This window comes from Staurois parvus, unplaced genomic scaffold (genome assembly GCF_062004578.1).
Source record: "Staurois parvus isolate SC_StPar_1 unplaced genomic scaffold, SC_StPar_1.0 ptg000549l, whole genome shotgun sequence".
Taxonomy (NCBI): domain Eukaryota; kingdom Metazoa; phylum Chordata; class Amphibia; order Anura; family Ranidae; genus Staurois; species Staurois parvus.
Window position 1 is genome coordinate 6,815,883 of NW_028318345.1, and position 20,507 is coordinate 6,836,389.

General features: G+C 39.8%; 1 protein-coding gene across 2 annotated transcripts in view; it reads right to left on the reverse strand.

Moving 5' to 3' along the window:
- TRPM6 (transient receptor potential cation channel subfamily M member 6) overlaps positions 1 to 20,507 on the reverse strand; it is a 178,839-nt gene that overhangs the window by 58,947 nt on the left and 99,385 nt on the right. Inside the window, exons 21-25 of one of the 2 annotated variants that reach the window (XM_089691080.1) lie at positions 19,127 to 19,259; positions 7,427 to 8,511; positions 5,915 to 6,027; positions 5,152 to 5,242; positions 1,877 to 1,974 (exon numbers count right to left, since the gene is read on the reverse strand). In XM_089691080.1, coding sequence (XP_089547206.1) covers positions 1,877 to 1,974; positions 5,152 to 5,242; positions 5,915 to 6,027; positions 7,427 to 8,511; positions 19,127 to 19,259 — 1,520 coding nt within the window. Of the gene's footprint in view, positions 1 to 1,876; positions 1,975 to 5,112; positions 5,243 to 5,914; positions 6,028 to 7,414; positions 8,512 to 19,126; positions 19,260 to 20,507 lie in introns of both variants that reach the window. The other variant, XM_089691079.1, reaches the window with a different exon arrangement.

Consider the following 20,507-nt stretch of genomic DNA (forward strand, 5'->3'; position numbering starts at 1 on the left):
CAGCATTGTCAGTCTGGGAGGAGGGGAGTGTTAGGTGTACTAGCAGATTTAAATACACTGACAAATTGAAGTCAAACTCCAGCTCACACTGCAGTTACAAAAGTTACAAAAGCTAGTAATAGCAAACAGGTTTTTGTTTTGGGGGGAATAAAGGTTTTACATAAAAAAATAAAAGCTGTAAGCACCCTTTTTGGTGGTAAATTGTTTGTCTAAACACTATATCTGCTGCATTTGCAGGAATGCTTGTTCTGTTGAAAAACAACAAACTTATTTGCTGGATCACCAGGTGCAAATAAAGGAGAGAAACCCTTTAAAAAGAAATCTAGTACCATCGTCATATAAAAATTTGGTAAGCTGCAATATAATACATGTTTGCTTTTGGGTTTAATACCACTTTGACAAGAATATCTAAGGCTGGTCCAAAATAGCATTGTATAGTTAAAAGGTGGGTGCAAAATGAAAATTATGCTGCTTTAGGGGCCCAATAAGACCCATGGATTGAAACAGCACTGATAGAAGCACAGGCTGACCCTCTAGTTTCATTGGTGTGCAATACCACTATAAATGTTGAAATGGTCTCCTTTAAATTAGCAGTAATAACAGTAGACTGCAACTCCTCTAGGGTAAGTTAATTCGATAGGGATTTGAGAGACTCAGAATCAGTAAATTACATACAGAATCTGTAGGAGAGGGCTCAGGAGCATGCTTATGGCCTATATAATCTGAGTCAGCAAACAATTGGGAAATTAAACATAGTAAAACACCTCAGGCAAGAAGGTAGAGGACCCAGCTACAGGAAGACAGGAGAAACTCTAACAGCAGAGAACAACATGACTCTAAGCCGCAAGCTGCAGTTGTTGGCACCATCAGTGCATGTTCTACATACAGCCCCCATACCGTTAGTAGAATGTAGGGGCACCCGGTACAGCAAGACTGTCCCCTTGTGTCTAGAATCAGATATGTTGCAACTGCAAAGCAGATAAGCGATGCACAGGCTCAGGATAAGAGGAAAAGCTTTAAGTACTCACAAATCCCAGACAGCTCGTAGCAGGTGTGCGCAATGACTGGAGGGTTGGATGGCCAGAAATGGCCAAAGACTGAAGTTCCACATGGCACTTTGCAACAGTAGCAGCAGCAGGAGATGCTTCCTCAGTTTTGTATAGAAAGTAAGACACACTCCACCCAGTGGATGATATTAGCATACAGTCGCACAGTGTTAACCCCTTCCACAGCAGGGCTGGGGGAAATGGAGAATAATGGTGTCCAGCAACTAGCAAAATTGAGGGAGGCCTGACTGGGCTACTCAGTGAGTATTTTTAAACAAGGCAAGCACAAATGCAATGCCAGCAGCTCTGCACCTGGGAAGTGACCTGCAGCTAACTAACTAACCAGAACAGTCTGGAAAGTCTGAGGAACCCAGTGCCTGAAGGTCACTTCTTGGCTAGCTTCGCAATATCCAGTCCAGTGCAGTCAAGATGTGGTAAGGTACAAAACCAGGCTGAGGGGAGAACTCCAGATAGCTACTAATAGTAGGTTAAATCTCCAGTAGCGAAATAAAGAGTCTTGACCGAAGAACAAATTAAAGAAGGAAAAGAAATTTCTTAAAAAAAAAAAAAAAGAAAAAAAGAAAAAAAGTTAGTCTTTGAAACAGCAGAGCTGAAGAAAAGATGCCCATAAGCAAAAAACTGAGGCACACTGGTAGTAGGAAGGGTTATCCTAAACAGGCCTACAGTTCTTTTGTTAGCCAGTGACCAGTCCTCCTGTAGGTAAGAGTGTAATCTCAAGGGAGAGAATTTCTGTGTGCTTCAATGATGAGAAAAAATATTACTTTAACACAATGATATATCGTTCTCATAATTGTCCTTTGTACACATACTTCTTGGGATTGCCTCAGGTATTCACTTGTTTGCATCAGATTTCTTTCAATTTCTTGAGTTTTCAGTTGATGCCTTACATAATTCATGTGCTCCAATCCTGGACAGGACAAACACACATTTTAAACACAATTCTTACGGCAACTAATAATGTGAACCCTATTAATGCTAACATAATAAAACTATAAAACATTGGCTTTCAAGTCTTTGTTATTTTCTAAAGTATCTTATGTATCCTCATATGGTGCAATGTGTTTAAAATGTATAGATTAAAGAAGATTTGTAACATTTAAAAAATTAGCATTTGCCACCAATTCACATTTTCTAATTTGCCTTAGTTGCCAGAATGGCTATTTTCAAAACTATGTATTTCTTTATAACCAGTAGCCTAACTCTAGATTGAAAGTGTCCAAGCATTGCTCTGTTCTGCCTTAGCCTTACTTTAAATATTTCACTTCACAAAGCTACTGTACATTATCCCATCTTTAATATACTGGTCAGCTTTTTAGGAAAAGGAAGAAAAGTTGTGTAAAAAATGATTTTTCTGCACTGGTTATAATTCCATTGCCCCTTCCAGGATTTCATAGTAGTATTGTCATTTTAGACCCTGAAACAAAAATAAGATAGATCAGCTTTTCTCTGTTACAGAATTGTTGTGGGGAAAAAGGAGATATATCCTAAATCTTGATTCTTGAGGGTGTCTAGCTTCTGGTAAGTGCACAAATGTCTGAACTGAGCTCTTAGAACATCTAGCAAAATATTGATTGCCCATCCTATTATTCACAGTACAAAAACACTCACTTGCCTCCTTGTGTCATCTGTTAGAGGCTGAGAACAAAAACAGCAATTGGCTACAAATGGAACACCTCTGCGGCTATGCCTTCTCCAACCAAAAAGGTGGCAGCAACTATGTGGTGCCTGCTGCCTGCCAGACTATCAGCACCCTTCAAACTCAGATAATGAGGCTGATTTGTTGCAGATACTTGATACTACTAATGTATGCAACATTGTTATAACCTAATTAGGCAAGTTATGCAGGGAATCAAAGAGATGATCTACAGTATAAAGTGGAACACTGAGTATCTAAAACATCAGATTACTCTATAACTTTCTCAGCTGTCCAAAGTTAAAAAAATGTGAATTCCTGGCACGAATAGGTGGATGACATAGAAAACACCTATAGCACAACAACAACAACTGCATTGCCTGTATACCTGAGAAAGCTAAAAGATAGTCTCCAAACTCTTTTGTGGAGAAATGTCACAACTGAGAGACTTTACAAAGTCACAATAATACATATGGGCACTTCTCCAGAACTTCCTATGGCAGAGATTGCGACTAGATCTTGTATCTAGCTAAACAAAAAATATCTGATTACATTTAATAACTCTGATGTCCCTACTTTCCTGGATTGTTCTATAGAATTACAGAAGATAGCCAATTAAATTGTTGAAATCAAATAGATGATTTGAGAGAAGAAAGCAATTTACACCTCAACAGATAACCTAGGCAGCAATAAAACCTACTCCATGTTTGCTAATGATCAGGGACCAATATAAACCTTCTGCCCATCCAGCTCTCTGATGTGCTCTCCTACCTTCTGTTCTAGGCAACTGGCTAGCCTTAGTATGAAAGCCATACAAGCCATTACTAGCCTGGGGGAAGAGGGTGAAAGTTATTGTTTGCCAACTCTTATTCAGTAAACCTATAACAAAAGGTTAAGGCCTAGTACACACATTGAGAACATCAGACATAGGAGTGTCCATTTTTTTTATCCATGCTAGTCTCATATTGAAAACAAATAGGTTACTAGAATTAAAAAAAATGTCATAAGAAAGAATACAACTTCCCTCGACAATATAATGTATTGCAATGTATTCTTTCATTTCCGAGCATGTGCAGTCATGGTCACTCATTTTTATTTCACTGTACTGAGTAAACAAAAATTGTTTGTTCTGTTATCTTGCGAGAAAAATGTTTGTACTTGTTCCTTTGCATGAACTGTTGTGATCGGCTCTCGAAAGCTGTGTACCAACGATCAGATTATTGTACGATCGCTCTGAAAACTTTTTTTTCATGCAATATTCTCATACAGTAGTTTGTACTAGGCATAAGGAAACTAGGGTTTATTCTGCTCACATTTTGGTTTCGGATGTACAGACCCACGTTGAGTGAACGCAATGCACTGTTCAGCTGACAAATTGTAAAGAACAAAGAAAGATCATTCAAATAGCAATGGAACCTTATTACATAGGCGTCAGCATCTATATCTAAACCCAAGGTTTCTGCTGTGTCTCTCTGTTGATTACTTGGTAAAACTTTATTGATACCCAGTTTCTTGCTGAACTCGGAACTCTTTGCTGCTCCCTTGAACTTCCTATATAAGCCATGCCTCTGTATTTCCTGTGTGCCAAATTATTCTGCTTATGCCAATATCTTTCTCTTTGTTGCTACTGCTACACTGTGTCCCTATCTACCACTACTCATGTACTAGCCCTTGACTGCAGATTCAATGACTACTCTTTATTGGTCTCCACTTCAAAACTTGCTTTTTCAGCAACTGGATTCCAAGCCTGATCCCAGATCGTGACAATAGGGCACCGTGCTTCTAATACTTTGCAACATGATTTGTGGGTGGCTATGTGCTTGACACATCAGGCATGATCTATGTTGGTTATGTAGAATTTCATCCCTGTGGCATTTTGTAAAGCATTGCATTAAATAGGTGTACAGTTATCTGACAATGAACAATTTATGTACTGAAGTGGCCCTTTTTGTGGCTGACATCTGGCCAAAACTAGCAACTTTTTTATCCATACACCTCAATATTTCAAAACCTAAATTCAGAATATTATTTTGAAGAACTGCCTCATTCTACAACAGTTTAATGCTATTTTAATAAATCCATAAGTATTTTCAAAACTGCAGCCTGTTCAGAGATCAGAAATTAGGCCTGTCCCACCAAAACATAGAAACCTCAAATGTAAGAGTTAAATGCTCTCCATCTTGTTAATTAAGTTTACAGACATATTTATATAAAAGTAAACATATTATGCTTGCTTATTTTTTTCCTTCAATTCTATTTCCAGCTTTTAATGGGCTGAATAGCCCTGTTTAATTCTGTAGCACGTGTGGTACCATCCTCTCTGTGACACCATAATCCAGCACTTACTGAAAGAGCTTAATAAATACCAGGGAATAGGTCACATTGTTTTGCCAGCAGCAGGTGGTCACTTACCTAGCTGACTGAAACTAGATACAGTCAACCTGTTCTTGCTTTGTTCTTCTTTTTCATAATTCCAGCTGCTGAAGTCTGCTGGTTCTGAGCTCATCTCGGTGCTTTGAGAACAGCCATCAACTGTAATGACCTATAAGGGAGACCAGGCTTAAATAAAGACGTCTTGCATATGATTAAAGAGAACACTTGATCTCTTTGTCAGGAACAGGTCAGCAACATTTACATTACAGTACCTGACAGTATCACCCTTTCTGGTCAAAAAAATTGAATAACAGACCATGCATCAAATATTACGTTTTTGCAAAGGACCCATTAAATAAACTTGTAAAATGCTGCTGTATTAGGTTACTTTACCTATGTTCAATAAGGACTTCCCGGGGTATTATTAATAACTCTTGGCTAATAGGATGCTTTATTAAAATATCAGTGGATGACCACATCACCCATCAGTAGCTGTAAAGCCACCTGAGGCTCTCAGTCTTACTTTATGTCTCTTACAACAGTTTGCACACAGAGACACATGAACATGCATCTAAAAGCTTTAGCAGTACTCAGTGGGAAGATGTATTTATATGTATATGTGCAAGGCAACTAGATAAGTGAGAACATGTCCACAACTCTGAACATGATTGATTAATATTTTCCAGAATGAACATATTAAAGAATAGTAAACATCACAAACAAATATCCTTTTTTAAAATGTACAGGTGTACAATGTAAGCACAAAAGACACATATTTCATGCTAAAACACCTCAGGCCAAGCATAATAAAGAACAATTATAATATCTCCAAATATCTTACAGGAACTTGAAGTTGAGTCTTCTTTGTCTTTTCTTTGAATGATCTTCTGAAGGTGTTACAAAGTTTTTCTTTGGCCCGCCCAAGCTGGTAAAAATCTGAAGGTTTTGCAAACTCTGTAAAAAAGGTAGGCAATAAAAGGAAAAAGATCACTGGGCATCATAGATAGGGCTTGAATTTGAACTTTGGAAGCATGGAGATTTGTTGCAACTGCATTTCCCCTCAATTTATGAGGTGGTGACACCTTTTAGTGGGGCAGGAAGTGAAGGCATATCACTGCAACAGAGAAACAGACAGCTGAATTAAAAATGAATAGAGGTTCTAATTCTTCCTTTTGCTACCTGTTTTTTTCCTGCTATCTGTGCCCTTAAGAACGATATTTCCTCTTGTTTCCTATCCTAGATACTGGGGTGTGGCTAGTCCTTTTTCTTTATTCTTTCAAGGATAAAGTATAGGAAAAGAAGAGCATGTATCCTAGCAATAGATGAAGCAAGAGTACAGTACTGGAAACTCAAGCACAGAGATCTTACAATGGGAGTTTCTAGGATATATACTAAATTGTAAGGTGGTGTAGCTCTCAAGAATTTCCTAAAAACTTAAAAATTAATTCTGAGTGGACTGACCAATTAGGGTGAACTTGTCAGACAGCTGCCAACTCTTCACAGCAAGGGGAGTCCATTAGTGGAAGCTGACATTTCTGTAAGTGGTGTTAGCTCCAGAGCAGAACATGTCTGCACCATCAAGCACAGAGACATTCCTGCCCCAGAAATAGCACTGGCAATTTTGACAGTTGAGCAATGGCAGCCTCCAAAAAGACCAAAATGAACAAACCTTAAGTCTACCAACATATAAAAATAACACATCTAGGAGGGAAAAATTAGAGATTTGTTAGTCACTTTCTTGTAGTTTTTTATGAAGTAACAGAAAGGAATTTGTACCATGCACACCCAGGCAGTGGTACTTGCCAGGCTAAAGACCATGACCTTTACACAAAACACTTATAGTGGACACATTTTAGAAAATTGTTAGAATCTACATTAAAGGACACCATCATAATAAAAGAGACCTGCCATTGTGAACTTGTCATAAAAAACTGTATGTTTCCGAGTTGTCTTGATCATCTTACAGCTTCACTACTTAGTGAGTCACTAAAACCAGAGTTGCAACCACTGAAGTTTTATCTTCTGACCTATATACTTATTCTACATCAGTTACTAACTTATTAGAGAAGCTGAAAGATATGGATCACAACCTTAGGACATTGCGCACAGGAAAAAAACATGGCTAAAGCCTCTCCTATCATTTTATCATGACAGGTCTATGTAAGGTCATATTATATAAATTAATTCTAAATTCTTTTTACAGAAATGTCTCCATAAAAAGGACAAGTCTTACCACAGTATTATAGTATTGTTATATCATACTAGACATAAATGAAACAAAGCTGCTCCGTAGACCTAGCAGATTTGCATCAAGAGAATTACTATTACTGATGCCAATCACCTTTTAATATACTTGTCTTCCCATCTTTCTTCTCCTTGTGCTTTTTGAAACTCGACTTTGGGAAATTCCAGCGCAGATGTAGAGGGCTGGTCCAGAATGATGTGCTCTGTACTGGGTTGTCAACATTTACAACAGCCTTATCAGAGTCACTGGAAGGCACCTGCGTTTCAATGTACAGACCTTTATGGTCAAATTTTTTTACACACTGGCAGTCTTTAAAGTGATTGGGATGAATGCAAAGCTGCTGACTCTTTCCACCATTAAATACTCCAATTTCTCCCTCTTCTGAAAATGCCCAATTCACAAAGCCTCCCATAGGTTCATCATTGGTACAACCTGGAGAATGTTTAACTTCAACATTTGCAGATCCCTCATCTGAAGTGTTTTCATTTGCTGAATCTTCCTGAGGCTCATTTATGTTAATTAGTGAAAGCTTTAAGTCTTCTTGTATTGGCTGCTTATTGTCCAACTCTTTCTCCTCCTGCTCATACATATACTGGATAACATTTGTAATGGAAGCATCATGTCTGTTTTTTTCATCTTTAGAAGCGGATTCAAGTTGGCATCTCTGTTCAATACCTGAAATACTCAAAACAGGCTCATCAAAGCACGGAGACCCAACTGGACTAGAAGGAACAAGAAGAAAATTTCCATAACGAGGTGCTGACTTACTTTCTGATGATACTCCTGAAGTTACAGTGTCACTCTCTGTCTCAGGTTCTTCCATCTTACAGTCATGAAAATGTGGGAATGTTTGCTCAGTGGGAGAGTGACACTCTGAAGGCATTTGACTTTTTGCCAATGTCCTTAGAAGTGAAGGTGGCATACTATAATAATTATATTTTTTGGTGTGCTGTGAATATGTAGCATTACTCCAGCTATGTGGTATCTTTTTACAGGAGATAATCTTTTGGTCTTTCATAAAGCCCTCTTCCACTTGTAGAGAGTCCACTGCTGAGATGACTTTTAATGTATCTACTGTTAAAGCAGAAAGGTCCTGTAGGTGCCCCAACTGACTGTCCAATGAAATCAAGGAGTCCTTGATATAGAAAACTTTTTCACCCATCTCCTTCAGTTGCAAGAACATTTCTTCAGTTCTACGAAAAAAAAGACATAATTTACTATCTTTGTGCTGGTGTTATTGTTATTATTAGTTATTGCAGACTATATCAGCAAGAAAATGGGGGCTGTACACACATATTGAAATCTATTGATTTAGCAGCTCACCTGTGAAAAGCTCCTGGTGCTGGTATTAGAAAAATTGGCAATTGGCCCTAGAAACTAAGGGTGCAACAGAATAACAGGTATGCTTGGTTCTTGAACTGAAGGGGTGCCTTTCCTACCTATAACACACTTAGACTCACGTATATGCAGAACTGAAGTCCCTGGAGAGGAAGTAGTAGCATGTAGTCTAGAGGTACGTTGCTCAAAACTTTCACAATTTTATGTTTCATTGAATATTGGGACACCATACATTCTCTTTGTAACATCTATATAACCCTTCTCTCTCTAAACCTCTACCTATGATTCCCCTTGTCTACTTCTTACACCTAGCCTCCCCTCCCACCATTTCTCTAACTTCTCCATTTCAACCTACTCCATTCCCTATCTTTTCCCTCTAGGATGCTAAGGAGATTCACTCTCTCTCCTTGTTCTGGGGACCACTGTCATTGGGACTGAAAGTAAGAGAAAAATTAAAATTTTTGAGTTGTCACCAGAACAGCAATAGAGGTTAAATCTTCCAGCAGGAATACTTGCTCTTATGAACAGAGGCGATTGCCTGAGAAAACACAATCGGCCACAGACCACAAAACCACAATTACAGGTCTTCTCCTAAGGACCGCCAACTCTAATACCTTTAACCCATTAGGGTTTAGTCGCAGTTACAGCTAGCTAAGCCCTAATGGGTGAAATGCATATGAGTGGGCAGTCTCTAGGTAGAGACTTGATACGGAGGTTTTACAGAATTAAACTAAGCATATTGTGATATTTAGCAGTGCAGCTGAAAAAAAAAAAGAAACAAAAAACAGGGGTTTTGACAATTACCTATATATATATACAGTCATGGCCGAAATTGTTGGCACCCTTGATATTTTTCCTGAAAATCAAGTATTTCACACAAAAAAGGTATTGCATTAACACATGTTTTGCTATACACATGTTTATTCCCTTTGTATGTATTGGAACAAATATAAAACAGAGGCAGAAAAGCAAATATGACATAATGTCACACAAAACCCCAAAAATGGGCTGGACAAAAGTATTGGCACCCTTAACTTAATATTTGGTTGCACACCCTTTGGAAAACATAACTGAAATCAGTCGCTTCCTATAACCATCAATAAGCTTCTGACACCTCTCACCCGGAATTTTGGACCACTCTTCCTTTGCAAACAGCTCCAGGTCTCTCTTATTGGAAGGACACCTTTTCCCAACAGCAATTTTAAGATCTCTCCACAGGTGTTCAATGGGATTTAGATCTGGGCTCATTGCTGGCCACTTCAGAACTCTCCAGCGCTTCTTTGCCATCCATTTCTGAGTGCTTTTTGACGTATGTTTGGGGTCATTGTCCTGCTGGAAGACCCAGGATCTTGGACGCAAACCCAGCTTTCTGACACTGGGCCCTACAGTGCGACCCAAAATCCTTTGGTAATCCTCAGATTTCATGATGCCTTGCACACAGTCAAGGCACCCAGTGCCAGAGGCAGCAAAACAACCCCAAAACATCATTGAACCTCCACCATATTTTACCGTAGGTACTGTGTTTTGTTCTTTGTAGGCCTCATTCCGTTTTCGGTAAACAGTAGAATGATGTGCTTTACCGAAAAGCTCTATCTTGGTCTCATCTGTCCACAAGACGTTTTCCCAGAAGGCTTTTGGCTTACTCAAGTACATTTTGGCAAACTGTAGTCTTGCTTTTTTATGTCTCTGTGTCAGCAGTGGGGTCCTCCTGGGTCTCCTGCCATAGCGTTTCATTTCATTTAAATGTCGACGGATAGTTCGCGCTGACACTGATGCTCCCTGAGCCTGCAGGACAGCTTGAATGTCTTTGGAACATGTTTGGGGCTGCTTATCCACCATCCGGACTATTCTGCGTTGCAATCTTTCATCAATTTTCCTCATCCGTCCACGACCAGGGAGATTAGCTACAGTGCCATGGGTTGCAAACTTCTTGATAATGTTGCGCACTGTGGACAAAGGCAAATCTAGTTCTCTGGAGATGGACTTGTAACCTTGAGATTGTTGATATTTTGCCACAATTTTGGTTCTCAGGTCCTCAGACAGTTCTCGTCTCCTCTTTCTGTTGTCCATGCTTAGTGTGGCACAGACAGACACACAATGCAAAGGTTAAGTGAACGTCTCTCCTTTTTATCTGCTTTCAGGTGTGATTTCTATATTGCCCACACCTGTTACTTGCCCCAGGTGAGTTTACAGGAGCATCACATGCTTGTAACATTCTTATTTATCCGCAGTTGTGAAAGGGTGCCAATACTTTTGTCCAGCCCATTTTTGGAGGTTTGTGTGACATTATGTCGAATTTGCTTTCTTTCCTCCCTTTTTTTGTTTTGTCCCAATACACACAAAGGGAATAAACATGTGTATAGCAAAACATGTGTTAATGCAATACGTTTCGTGAGAAATACATGATTTCCTGGAGAAATATCAAGGGTGCCAACAATTTCGGCCATGACTGTATATATATATATATATATATATATATATATACACACACACACACACACACACACTATATTGCCCAAAGTATTGGGACACCTGCTTTTACACGCACATGAAATTTAATGGCAATCCAGTCTTAGTCCGTAGGGTTCAATATTGAGTTGGCCCACCCTTTGCAGCTATAACAACTTCAACTCTTCTGTCCACAAGGTTTAGGAGTGTGTCTATGGGAATGTTTGTTCATTCTTCTAGAAGTGCATTTGGGAGGTCAGGCACTGATGTTGGATGAGAAGGCCTGGCTTGCAGTCTCCGCTCTAATTTATCCCAAAGGTGTTATTTCGGGTTGAGGTCAGGACTCATCCATGTCTTTATGGACCTTGCTTTGTGCATTGATGCGCAGTCATCCCCAAACTGTTCCCAGAAAGCTGGGAGCATGAAATTTTCCAAAATGTCTTAGTATGCTCATGCCTTAAGAGTTCCCTTCACTGGAACCAAGGAGCCAAGCCCAACCCCTGAAAAACAACCCACTCCATAATCTCCCCTCCACCAAACTTTATACTTGGCACAATGCAGTTCGGCAAGTACGGTTCTCCTGGCAACTGCCAAACCCAGACACATCCATCAGATTGCCAGACAGAGAAGAGTGATTCACCATTCCAGAGAACACGTCTCCACTGCTCTAGAGTCCAGTGGCAGCGTGTTTTATACCACTGTATCTGATGCTTTGCATTGCACTTGGTGATGTAAGGCTTGGATGCAGTTACTCGACCATGGAAACCTATTCCATGAAGCTCTCTATGCACTGTTGTTGTGCTAATCTGAAGGCCACATGAAGTTTGGAGGTCTTTAACTATTGACTCTGCAGACAAGAAGAGAAATACTTTTTTTTTTTTAAATCAAGGAATGCGCTAAAACCACAAACTATTCCTAATTTAGTGTAGAAACATTAGTGCAAAAGATATATATATCTATTATCAATTAATATCAAAAAATATCAAAATTATGTGCAAAACATAAGTAATTTAAATAATTAAATTTGTGAATATAAAAAAACAAAAATGTCCAATTCTGAATTTCTTCAAATGTCCAAACAAATCCTTTTCAAATTCAGGTGCTCTCAAAGAAATTGTGCCAAAATCCACCACCAAAAGTAAAGTTGGGTAACTCACCAGAGCTCCATGCTGATCAATCTCTAGATCAGCAAAAAACGCTTTTTGCTCTGGGAGCAGATGCAATGAATCAACTTCTCAGGTGTGATGATCAATAGCTACACATTCATCCATAAGGTAGGTATCCACCACTCAATATAATGGTTCCAGGAGCATTATATCACTCTCTCTTTTTATATCTCTCCACCGAGGTCATGTTTGGGAATGAAAGAGAAAAATCATGGTGCAGCCAGTTTTTTTATAAAAGTATCCAACAATTTAATAAAGATTTACACTCACAAAAAGGGTGTCTTCACCGACACCAGTATAACAGCATAAAACAGCAAATGGTATAACAGTCTCCTGTTCCCCGTACACTCACTACAGCGCTCGTGACTTAATTTTCTCCACAAATGTCAGCATCCAGTAAGCCCTACTTACTGGATGCTGACGTTTGTGGAGAAAATTAAGTCACGAGCGCTGTAGTGAGTGTACGGGGAACAGGAGACTGTTATACCATTTGCTGTTTTATGCTGTTATACTGGTGTCGGTGAAGACACCCTTTTTGTGAGTGTAAATCTTTATTAAATTGTTGGATACTTTTATAAAAAAAACTGGCTGCACCATGATTTTTCTCTTTCATTCCCAAACATGACCTCGGTGGAGAGATATAAAAAGAGAGAGTGATATAATGCTCCTGGAACCATTATATTGAGTGGTGGATACCTACCTTATGGATGAATGTGTAGCTATTGATCATCACACCTGAGAAGTTGATTCATTGCATCTGCTCCCAGAGCAAAAAGCGTTTTTTGCTGATCTAGAGATTGATCAGCATGGAGCTCTGGTGAGTTACCCAACTTTACTTTTGGTGGTGGATTTTGGCACAATTTCTTTGAGAGCACCTGAATTTGAAAAGGATTTGTTTGGACATTTGAAGAAATTCAGAATTGGACATTTTTGTTTTTTTATATTCACAAATTTAATTATTTAAATTACTTATGTTTTGCACATAATTTTGATATTTTTTTATATTAATTGATAATAGATATATATACTTTTTGCACTAATGTTTCTACACTAAATTAGGAATAGTTTGTGGTTTTAGCGCATTCCTTGATTTAAGTTATAGCACTAAGAAATTTATTTGGTTTCTTTGAGGTGGAATTGCTGCTTTAAAGTATTAAGGGTGTGGCGCTTTTATTACACTTGTGATAAAGAAGAGAAATACAGTGCCTCTAAGTGTAGACTGTAAGACGTTTTAATGGTAAAACATAAGTTTAACAACTCACATATGAATGGTAGTAAGTAGGCTCATAAAGGGTTAAAAGTTGACAGCTCCTCATAGCTGGGTTCAGGAAACAATGAGCAAGGTTGCCGCCTGGACAGCAGGGAGCGCTGGAGAGGTGTAGATGGAAAGCCTGATGTGAAAGCCTGGCAAGTCTCTGTGAACTCCGGAGCAGCAACGATGGCTTGTGACTTCATAAGCATGCGCGGGATCTGAGGACCGGCACGCTCCTTTCTCAAGCATCCATTACAGTCTACACTTAGAGGCGCTGTGTTTCTCTTCTTGTTTCACTTCAGAGCCATTGCTTCACTCTATCACAGCTCGCCGGTTGTTTTTTGACTGCATACCCCCGTCATTTTCTGACACCACATTCATCCAAGAGACTATGTGGACTGCTCATTCCATGTGCCTGTTACCCCTTTTGTTATTGACTCTGCAGACAGCTGGGGACTTCTGTGCACTTCAGCATGTGTTGACCCCTCTCTGTCATTTTACATGGCCTACCACTTCGTGGCTGAGTTGTTGTTATTCCCAGTTGCTTCCACTTTGTTATAATACTACTAACAGTTGACCGTGGAATATTTAGTAGCAAGGAAATTTACATAGTTAGTCTGGTTGAAAAACGACAAAAGTCCATCCAGTTCAACCATTAAAAAAGTTATAATCCTATACCCACAGTTGATCCAGAGGAAAGCAAAAAAAAAAACAGCAAAGCATCATCCAATTTGCTCCTGCAGGGAAAAAATTCCTTCCTGATCCCCCGAGAGGCAATTGGATATTCCATGGATCAACTTTATCTATAAATGTTAATATCCAGTTATATTCTGTGTATCTAAGAAAGAATCCAGGCCTTTTTTTTAAAACAATCCACTGAGCTGGCCAGAACCAACTCTTGAGGGTGTCTATTCCACATTTTCACAGCTCTTACTGTGAAGAAACCTTTCCATGTTTGGAGATTACATTTCTTTTCCTCCAGACGTAAAGAGTGCCCCCTTGTCCTTTGGGATGACCTCAGGGTGAATAGCTCTACACCGAGTTCACTATATGAACCACTGATGTATTTATACATGTTGACCATATTCCCCCTTAATCTCCTCTTCTCAAGAGAGAATAAATTCAGTTCCTCTAATCTTTCCCTATAGCTGAGCTCCTCCATGCCTCTTATCAGTTTGGTTGCTCTTCTCTGTACTTTCTCCAGTTCCCCAATGTTCTTTTTGTGAATTGGTGCCCAAAACTGAACTGCATATTCCAGATGAGGTCTTACTAATGATTTGTACAGGGGTAATATGATATCTCTCTCTGGAGTCTATACCTTTTAATACAAGAGAGGATTTTGCTCACTTTAGAAACTGCAGCTTGGCATTGCATGCCATTATTAAGCTTGTGATCTACCAGAACTCCCAGATCCTTCTCCACCATTGATTCCCCCAGTTGTACCCCCTAGTATGTATGATGCATGCATATTCTTAGCCACCAAGTGCAGAACTTTACATTTATCAACATTAAACCTTATTTGTTGCATAGTTTCCCAATTACACAGTGCATTGAGGTCAGCCTGTACGTTGAAGACATCATGTAAGGACGTTATTTCACTGCACAGCTTGGTGTCATCTGCAAAGACTGAAATGGTATTTTTAATCCCAGACCCTATATTGTTTATAAATATATTAAAAAGTAAGGGTCCAACACTGAACCTTGGGGTACACCACTGACAACCCTAGACCATTCAGAGTATGAATTATTAAGCACTACTCTCTGAATATGATCTTTTAGCCAGTTTTCTACCCATTTACATATGGATTTTTCCAAGCCTGTAGACTTTACCTTACACATTAGCAGTGTGTGGGGAACTGTTTCAAACGCTTTTGCAAAATTCAAGTATATCACGTCCACTGCCACCCCTCTATCCAAGGTTTTTCTCACCTTCTCATAAAAAGAAATCAGATTTGTTTGACAACTTCTGTCTTTCATGAATCCATGCTGTCTGTTGCTTAAAATATTTTTTTCCAGCAAGAACTCATCTATGTGGTCTTTTATTAAACTCTCCAGTATCTTCCCAACTATAGAAGCTAAACTGACAGGTCTATAATTACTTGGTAAAGATTTTGACCCCTTTTTAAATATTGGCACCGCATTGGCCTTACGCCAATCCAGTGGTACTATGCCAGTCATTAAAGAGTCCCTAAAATTTAGAAACAATGGCTTTGAAATGACAGAGCTCAGTTCTTTAAGGACCCGTAGGTGTATGCCATCCAATCCAGGTGCTTTATTTACCTTTATTCTGTCTAAATATTTTTGGATAATACCAATATTAAGCCAATGTGGATCAGCTGGGGCTGTGTCAATACCATGCCCATTATGGACAAGAGCTCCCCCATGCTCCTTTATATACACAGAGTTGAAGAAGGTATTTCATAAATTTGCCTTCTATTTGTCCCCAGTCAACCACTCTAGATTATTTTGTAAAGGGCCTATATGTTCGGACCGGACCTTTTTACTATTAATATATTTGAAGAATTTTTTGGGGTTGGTCCTTCTATCCTTTGTAATCTGTCGTTCGTTTTCAATTTTTTTGCGGCCTTTGTTTTTTGCATATTCTGTTATATACTTTGTAATGTTTAAACAATGATAGCGTTTCTTCATTTTTATATTTAATAAAAGTTTTTTTCTTATTATCTATAGCTTTTTTAACTTTGGCCATAAGCCACATAGGTTTGATTTTTAGCCTTTTAAACTTTATGGATGTACTTATTGCACAGGTGGCAACCTATCACGGTGCCACACTTGAATTCACTGAGCTCCTAAGAGCGACCCATTCTTTCACGAATATTTGATTTTATACACCTGTGGCCATGGAGGTGACTGGAACACTTGAATCCAATGATTTGGAGGGGTGTCCCAATACTTTTGGCAATATAGTGTGTATATATACCCACAAATACATACACATACACACACACTGCTAAAAAAAAATTAAAGGAACACTGAAAACACATCAGATCTCAATGGGGATAAATATCATGCTGGTTATCTATATTGATATGGACTAGGTAATGTGTTAGGAACGCAAGGATGCCCCATCGTTTGATGGAAATGAAAATTATCAATCTACAGAGGAATGAATTCAAAGTCACCACGAAAATCAAAGTGAAAAAATGATGCAGCAGGCTAGTCCATTTTGCTGAAATTTCATTGCAGCAACTCAAAATGGTACTCAGTAGTTTGTATGACCCCCATGTGCTTGCTTGGGGCATGCTCCTGATGAGAGGACGGATGTGTCCTGGGGTATTTCTTCCCAGATCTGGACCAGGGCTTTACTGAGTTCCTGGATAGTCTGAGGTGCAACCTGGTGGCGTCGGATGTATCGAAACATTATATTTCAGAGGTGTTCTATTGGATTTAGGTCAAGCAAGCATGGGGGTCATTCAATGATATAAATTCCTTCATCCTCCAGGAACTGCCTGCATACTCTCGCCACATGAGGCTGGGCATTGTCTTGCACCAGGAGGAACCCAGAACACACTGCAACAGCGTGGGGTCTGACAATGGGTCCAAGGATTTCATCCCGATACCTAATGGCAGTCAGGGTGCCATTGTCTTGCCTGTAGAGGTCTGTGCGTCCCTCCATGGATATGCCTCCCAAGACTATCACTGACCCACCACCAAAACGGTCATGATGAACGATGTTACAGGCAGCATAACTTCCTCCACGGCTTCTCCAGACCCTTTCATGCCTGTCACTTGTGCTCAGGGTGAACCTGCTCTCATCTGTGAAAAGCACAGGGCGCCAGTGGCAGGACCTGCCAATTCTGGTGTTCAATGGCAAATGCCAATCAAGCTGTATGGTGCACAGGGCCCACTAGAGGACGTCGGGCCCCCAGGTCACCCACATGAAGACTGTTTCTGATTGTTTGGTCAGACACTCACACCAGTGGCCTGCTGGAGGTCATTTTGTAGGGCTCTGGCAGTGCTAATCCTGGGCTTGCTAATGGGTTAAGGACCTTCTATGGCCCTGTCCAGCTTTCCTAGAGTAACTGCCTGTCTCCTGAAATCTCCTCCATGCTCAAGACTGTGCTGGGAGAAACAGCAAACCTTCTGCAATGGCACACATATTGATGTGCCATCCTGGAGGAGTTGAACTGCAACCTCTGTAGGGTCCAGGTATCGCCTCATGCTACCAGTAGTGACACTGACCCTAGTCAAATGCTAAAAACTAGTGAAAAACAGTTTGAAAAGATGAGTAGTGAAAAAAGGTCAGTGGCCTCCAACTGTATTCCTGTTTTGGGGGTTGTCTCATTGTTGTCCATCTAGTGCACCTGTTATTAATTTCATTAACACCAAAGCAGCTGAAACTGATTAACAACCCTCTCTGCTACTTAACTGAGCAGATCAATATCCCAGGAGTTTAATTGGCTTGATGCTATACTCTGATAAAAAGATGTTCCTTTAATTTTTTGAGCAGTGTATATATATATATATATATATATATATATATATATATATATATATATATATATATATAATATAAATCTAATCTATAAAAATAGGGATACACAATGATTTGTTTTCAAAACACAGTTTTGGCCTTTATTTCCTCTATGTCTTCTTTTTTCTTTGTTTGCTTTTAAAAATTAAATTTCTATGTTGCTCCTACTTTATTCTAGTTTTACACATGCAGCCCATGGACAGGTGCTGGCTAAACAGACAGACAGAGAGCTCTGAAGGGATTAGAGAAACCAGAGATCAATTGGTGGTACAATGTTATACGTACAGTATATTGGTTATACCAGTGGTGTAGCGTTGTTTGTCAGGCCTGGGGGCAAATTTCCGCCCCCTACAAGAAAAGAAAAAGAGAATGAGAGAGAGAGAAAGAAAAACAGAGAAAAAGAAAGAAAAGAAAGACAGAGAAAAAGAAAGAAAGAGAAAGAAAAACAGAGAAAGAGAAAGAAAAAACAGAGAAAAAAAAGAAAAAAAAGAAAAACAGAGAAAAAGAAAGAAAGAAAGAAAGAAAGAAAGAAAAAAAAGAGAGAGAAAAAAGAGAAAGAGAAAAAGGGAAAAGAAAAAGAGAAAGAGAAAAAGGGAAAAGAGAAAGCAGTGCCCCGATCACATCTCCTGCACACTGCCCAATATTCCCTGAGCACCTGGCTGGATTGGACTGGTGGGGTGTTCAGCATGAGCTGTATGCCACCTTCTACTTCCCCCTCTGCTAGACGTAGCCAGCTCCCCTCCTACATGTGGGCCAGACAGAGTGGGGAGCTGCAGGAGAGCTGCAACTGGCATCAATGGGGTCCTGGCTGAATACACTGTGGGGAGTCTGGGCCTGGCCCAAGGCGGAGAGGGCAACAGCAGCAGCGCAGAACCGAGCACCGAGCACCGGGCAACTGAAGCCATGATCACACACAGGACGATGGTCGGTCACAGTGTGGGACTCAGGATTGCACGTGACTACTTTCTACACCCCAGGCGACCCCCCGGCTGCCCCCCACGCTATGCCACTGGGTTATACCATACATTTTTCTATAATCACTACCTTCCAAAGGCTACATTTGTAGCTTTGATTAAAGCTATTCTGTAGAAGCATTTTTAAGTCTTCCTCACCTTTCAGTTGTAGCACGAATCCTTTCACTGTCACTTGAATGCAAGCTTTCATTTTTCTCATGAAAATATGTCTCCACACATTTCTCCTCAAAGTCATGGAGTTTTCTCAATTCATCATCACTCAAGTAAAGTTCTGCCAGAGCATAGAGGACAAGTAATTACTCAAGAAATAACTATAGATCAAGTCCAAAGCTTTAAAAGTATACACAAACACTCACCTTGTAAAACAACAACAACAGTTTAAAATAGACATAAAAGGCAAACCATTTATGTATATATACACAATCACATTTAAATACCTTTTTCCGCTTTTTATAAGTGATCACACACTCTCTGTTCTCAGCTGCATAAAGAGCTGAGGGAGGGGAAACAGCAGTACCCTGATCGTCCCACTGTGCAGAGGGTGTGTATCAGCAGAAGTCTGATCATTGGATTTTTCCCAGCAGAAAACTGTCCATGCTGTGCTCTCATTCCTAGTGTGGTCAGTTTTAATAGGAAAGGAGGAGAGGGACTGGCAGGAACACCAAAGATTTCACACAAAGGAAACAATAAAAAGAGAACAGAATACCTTTTCATAAAGTACATCGTACAGCAGACACATATCAGGAATATAAAATGTTGGGTGTACATATTCTTTAACCACTTTAAGTCCGCCCTATAGCAGGGCAGACTCTCTGTGCAAAATCACACACACACATACACACACATATATACACAGTGAAGTAAATAAGTATTTGATCCCCTGCTGATTTTGAATGTTTGCACACTCACAAAGAATAGATCAGTCTAAAATTCTAATGGTAGGTGTATTGTAACACAATAGACAGAAAAGCAACAAAACTTTCAAAAGAAATGCACGTCTAACCAATTATGCACTGATTTGCATGTTCATGGAAATAAGTATTTGATCCCCTTCACAAAACATGACTTAGTACTTGGTGGCAAATCCCTTGTTGGCAATGACAGAGGTCAGATGTTTCCTGTAGTTGGCCACCAGGTTTCCACACATCTCAGGAGGGATTTTGGCCCACTCCTCTTGGCAGATCCTCTCCAAATCATTAAGGTTTGGTGGCTGACATTTGGCAACTCGAACTTTCAGCTCCCACAACAGATTTTCAATCAGATTAAGGTCTGGCTAGGCCACTCCAGGACCTTAATGTGCTTCTTCTTGAGCCACTCATTTGTTGCCTTGGCCGTGTGTTTTGGGTCATTGTCATGCTGGAACACCCATCCATGACCCATTTTCAATGCCCTGGCTGAGGGAAGATGGTTCTCAACCAAGATTTGACGGTACATTGCCCCGTCCATCGTCCCTTTGATGCGGTGCTGTTGTCCTGTCCCCTTAGCAGAAAAACACCCCCAAAGCAGAATGTTTCCACCA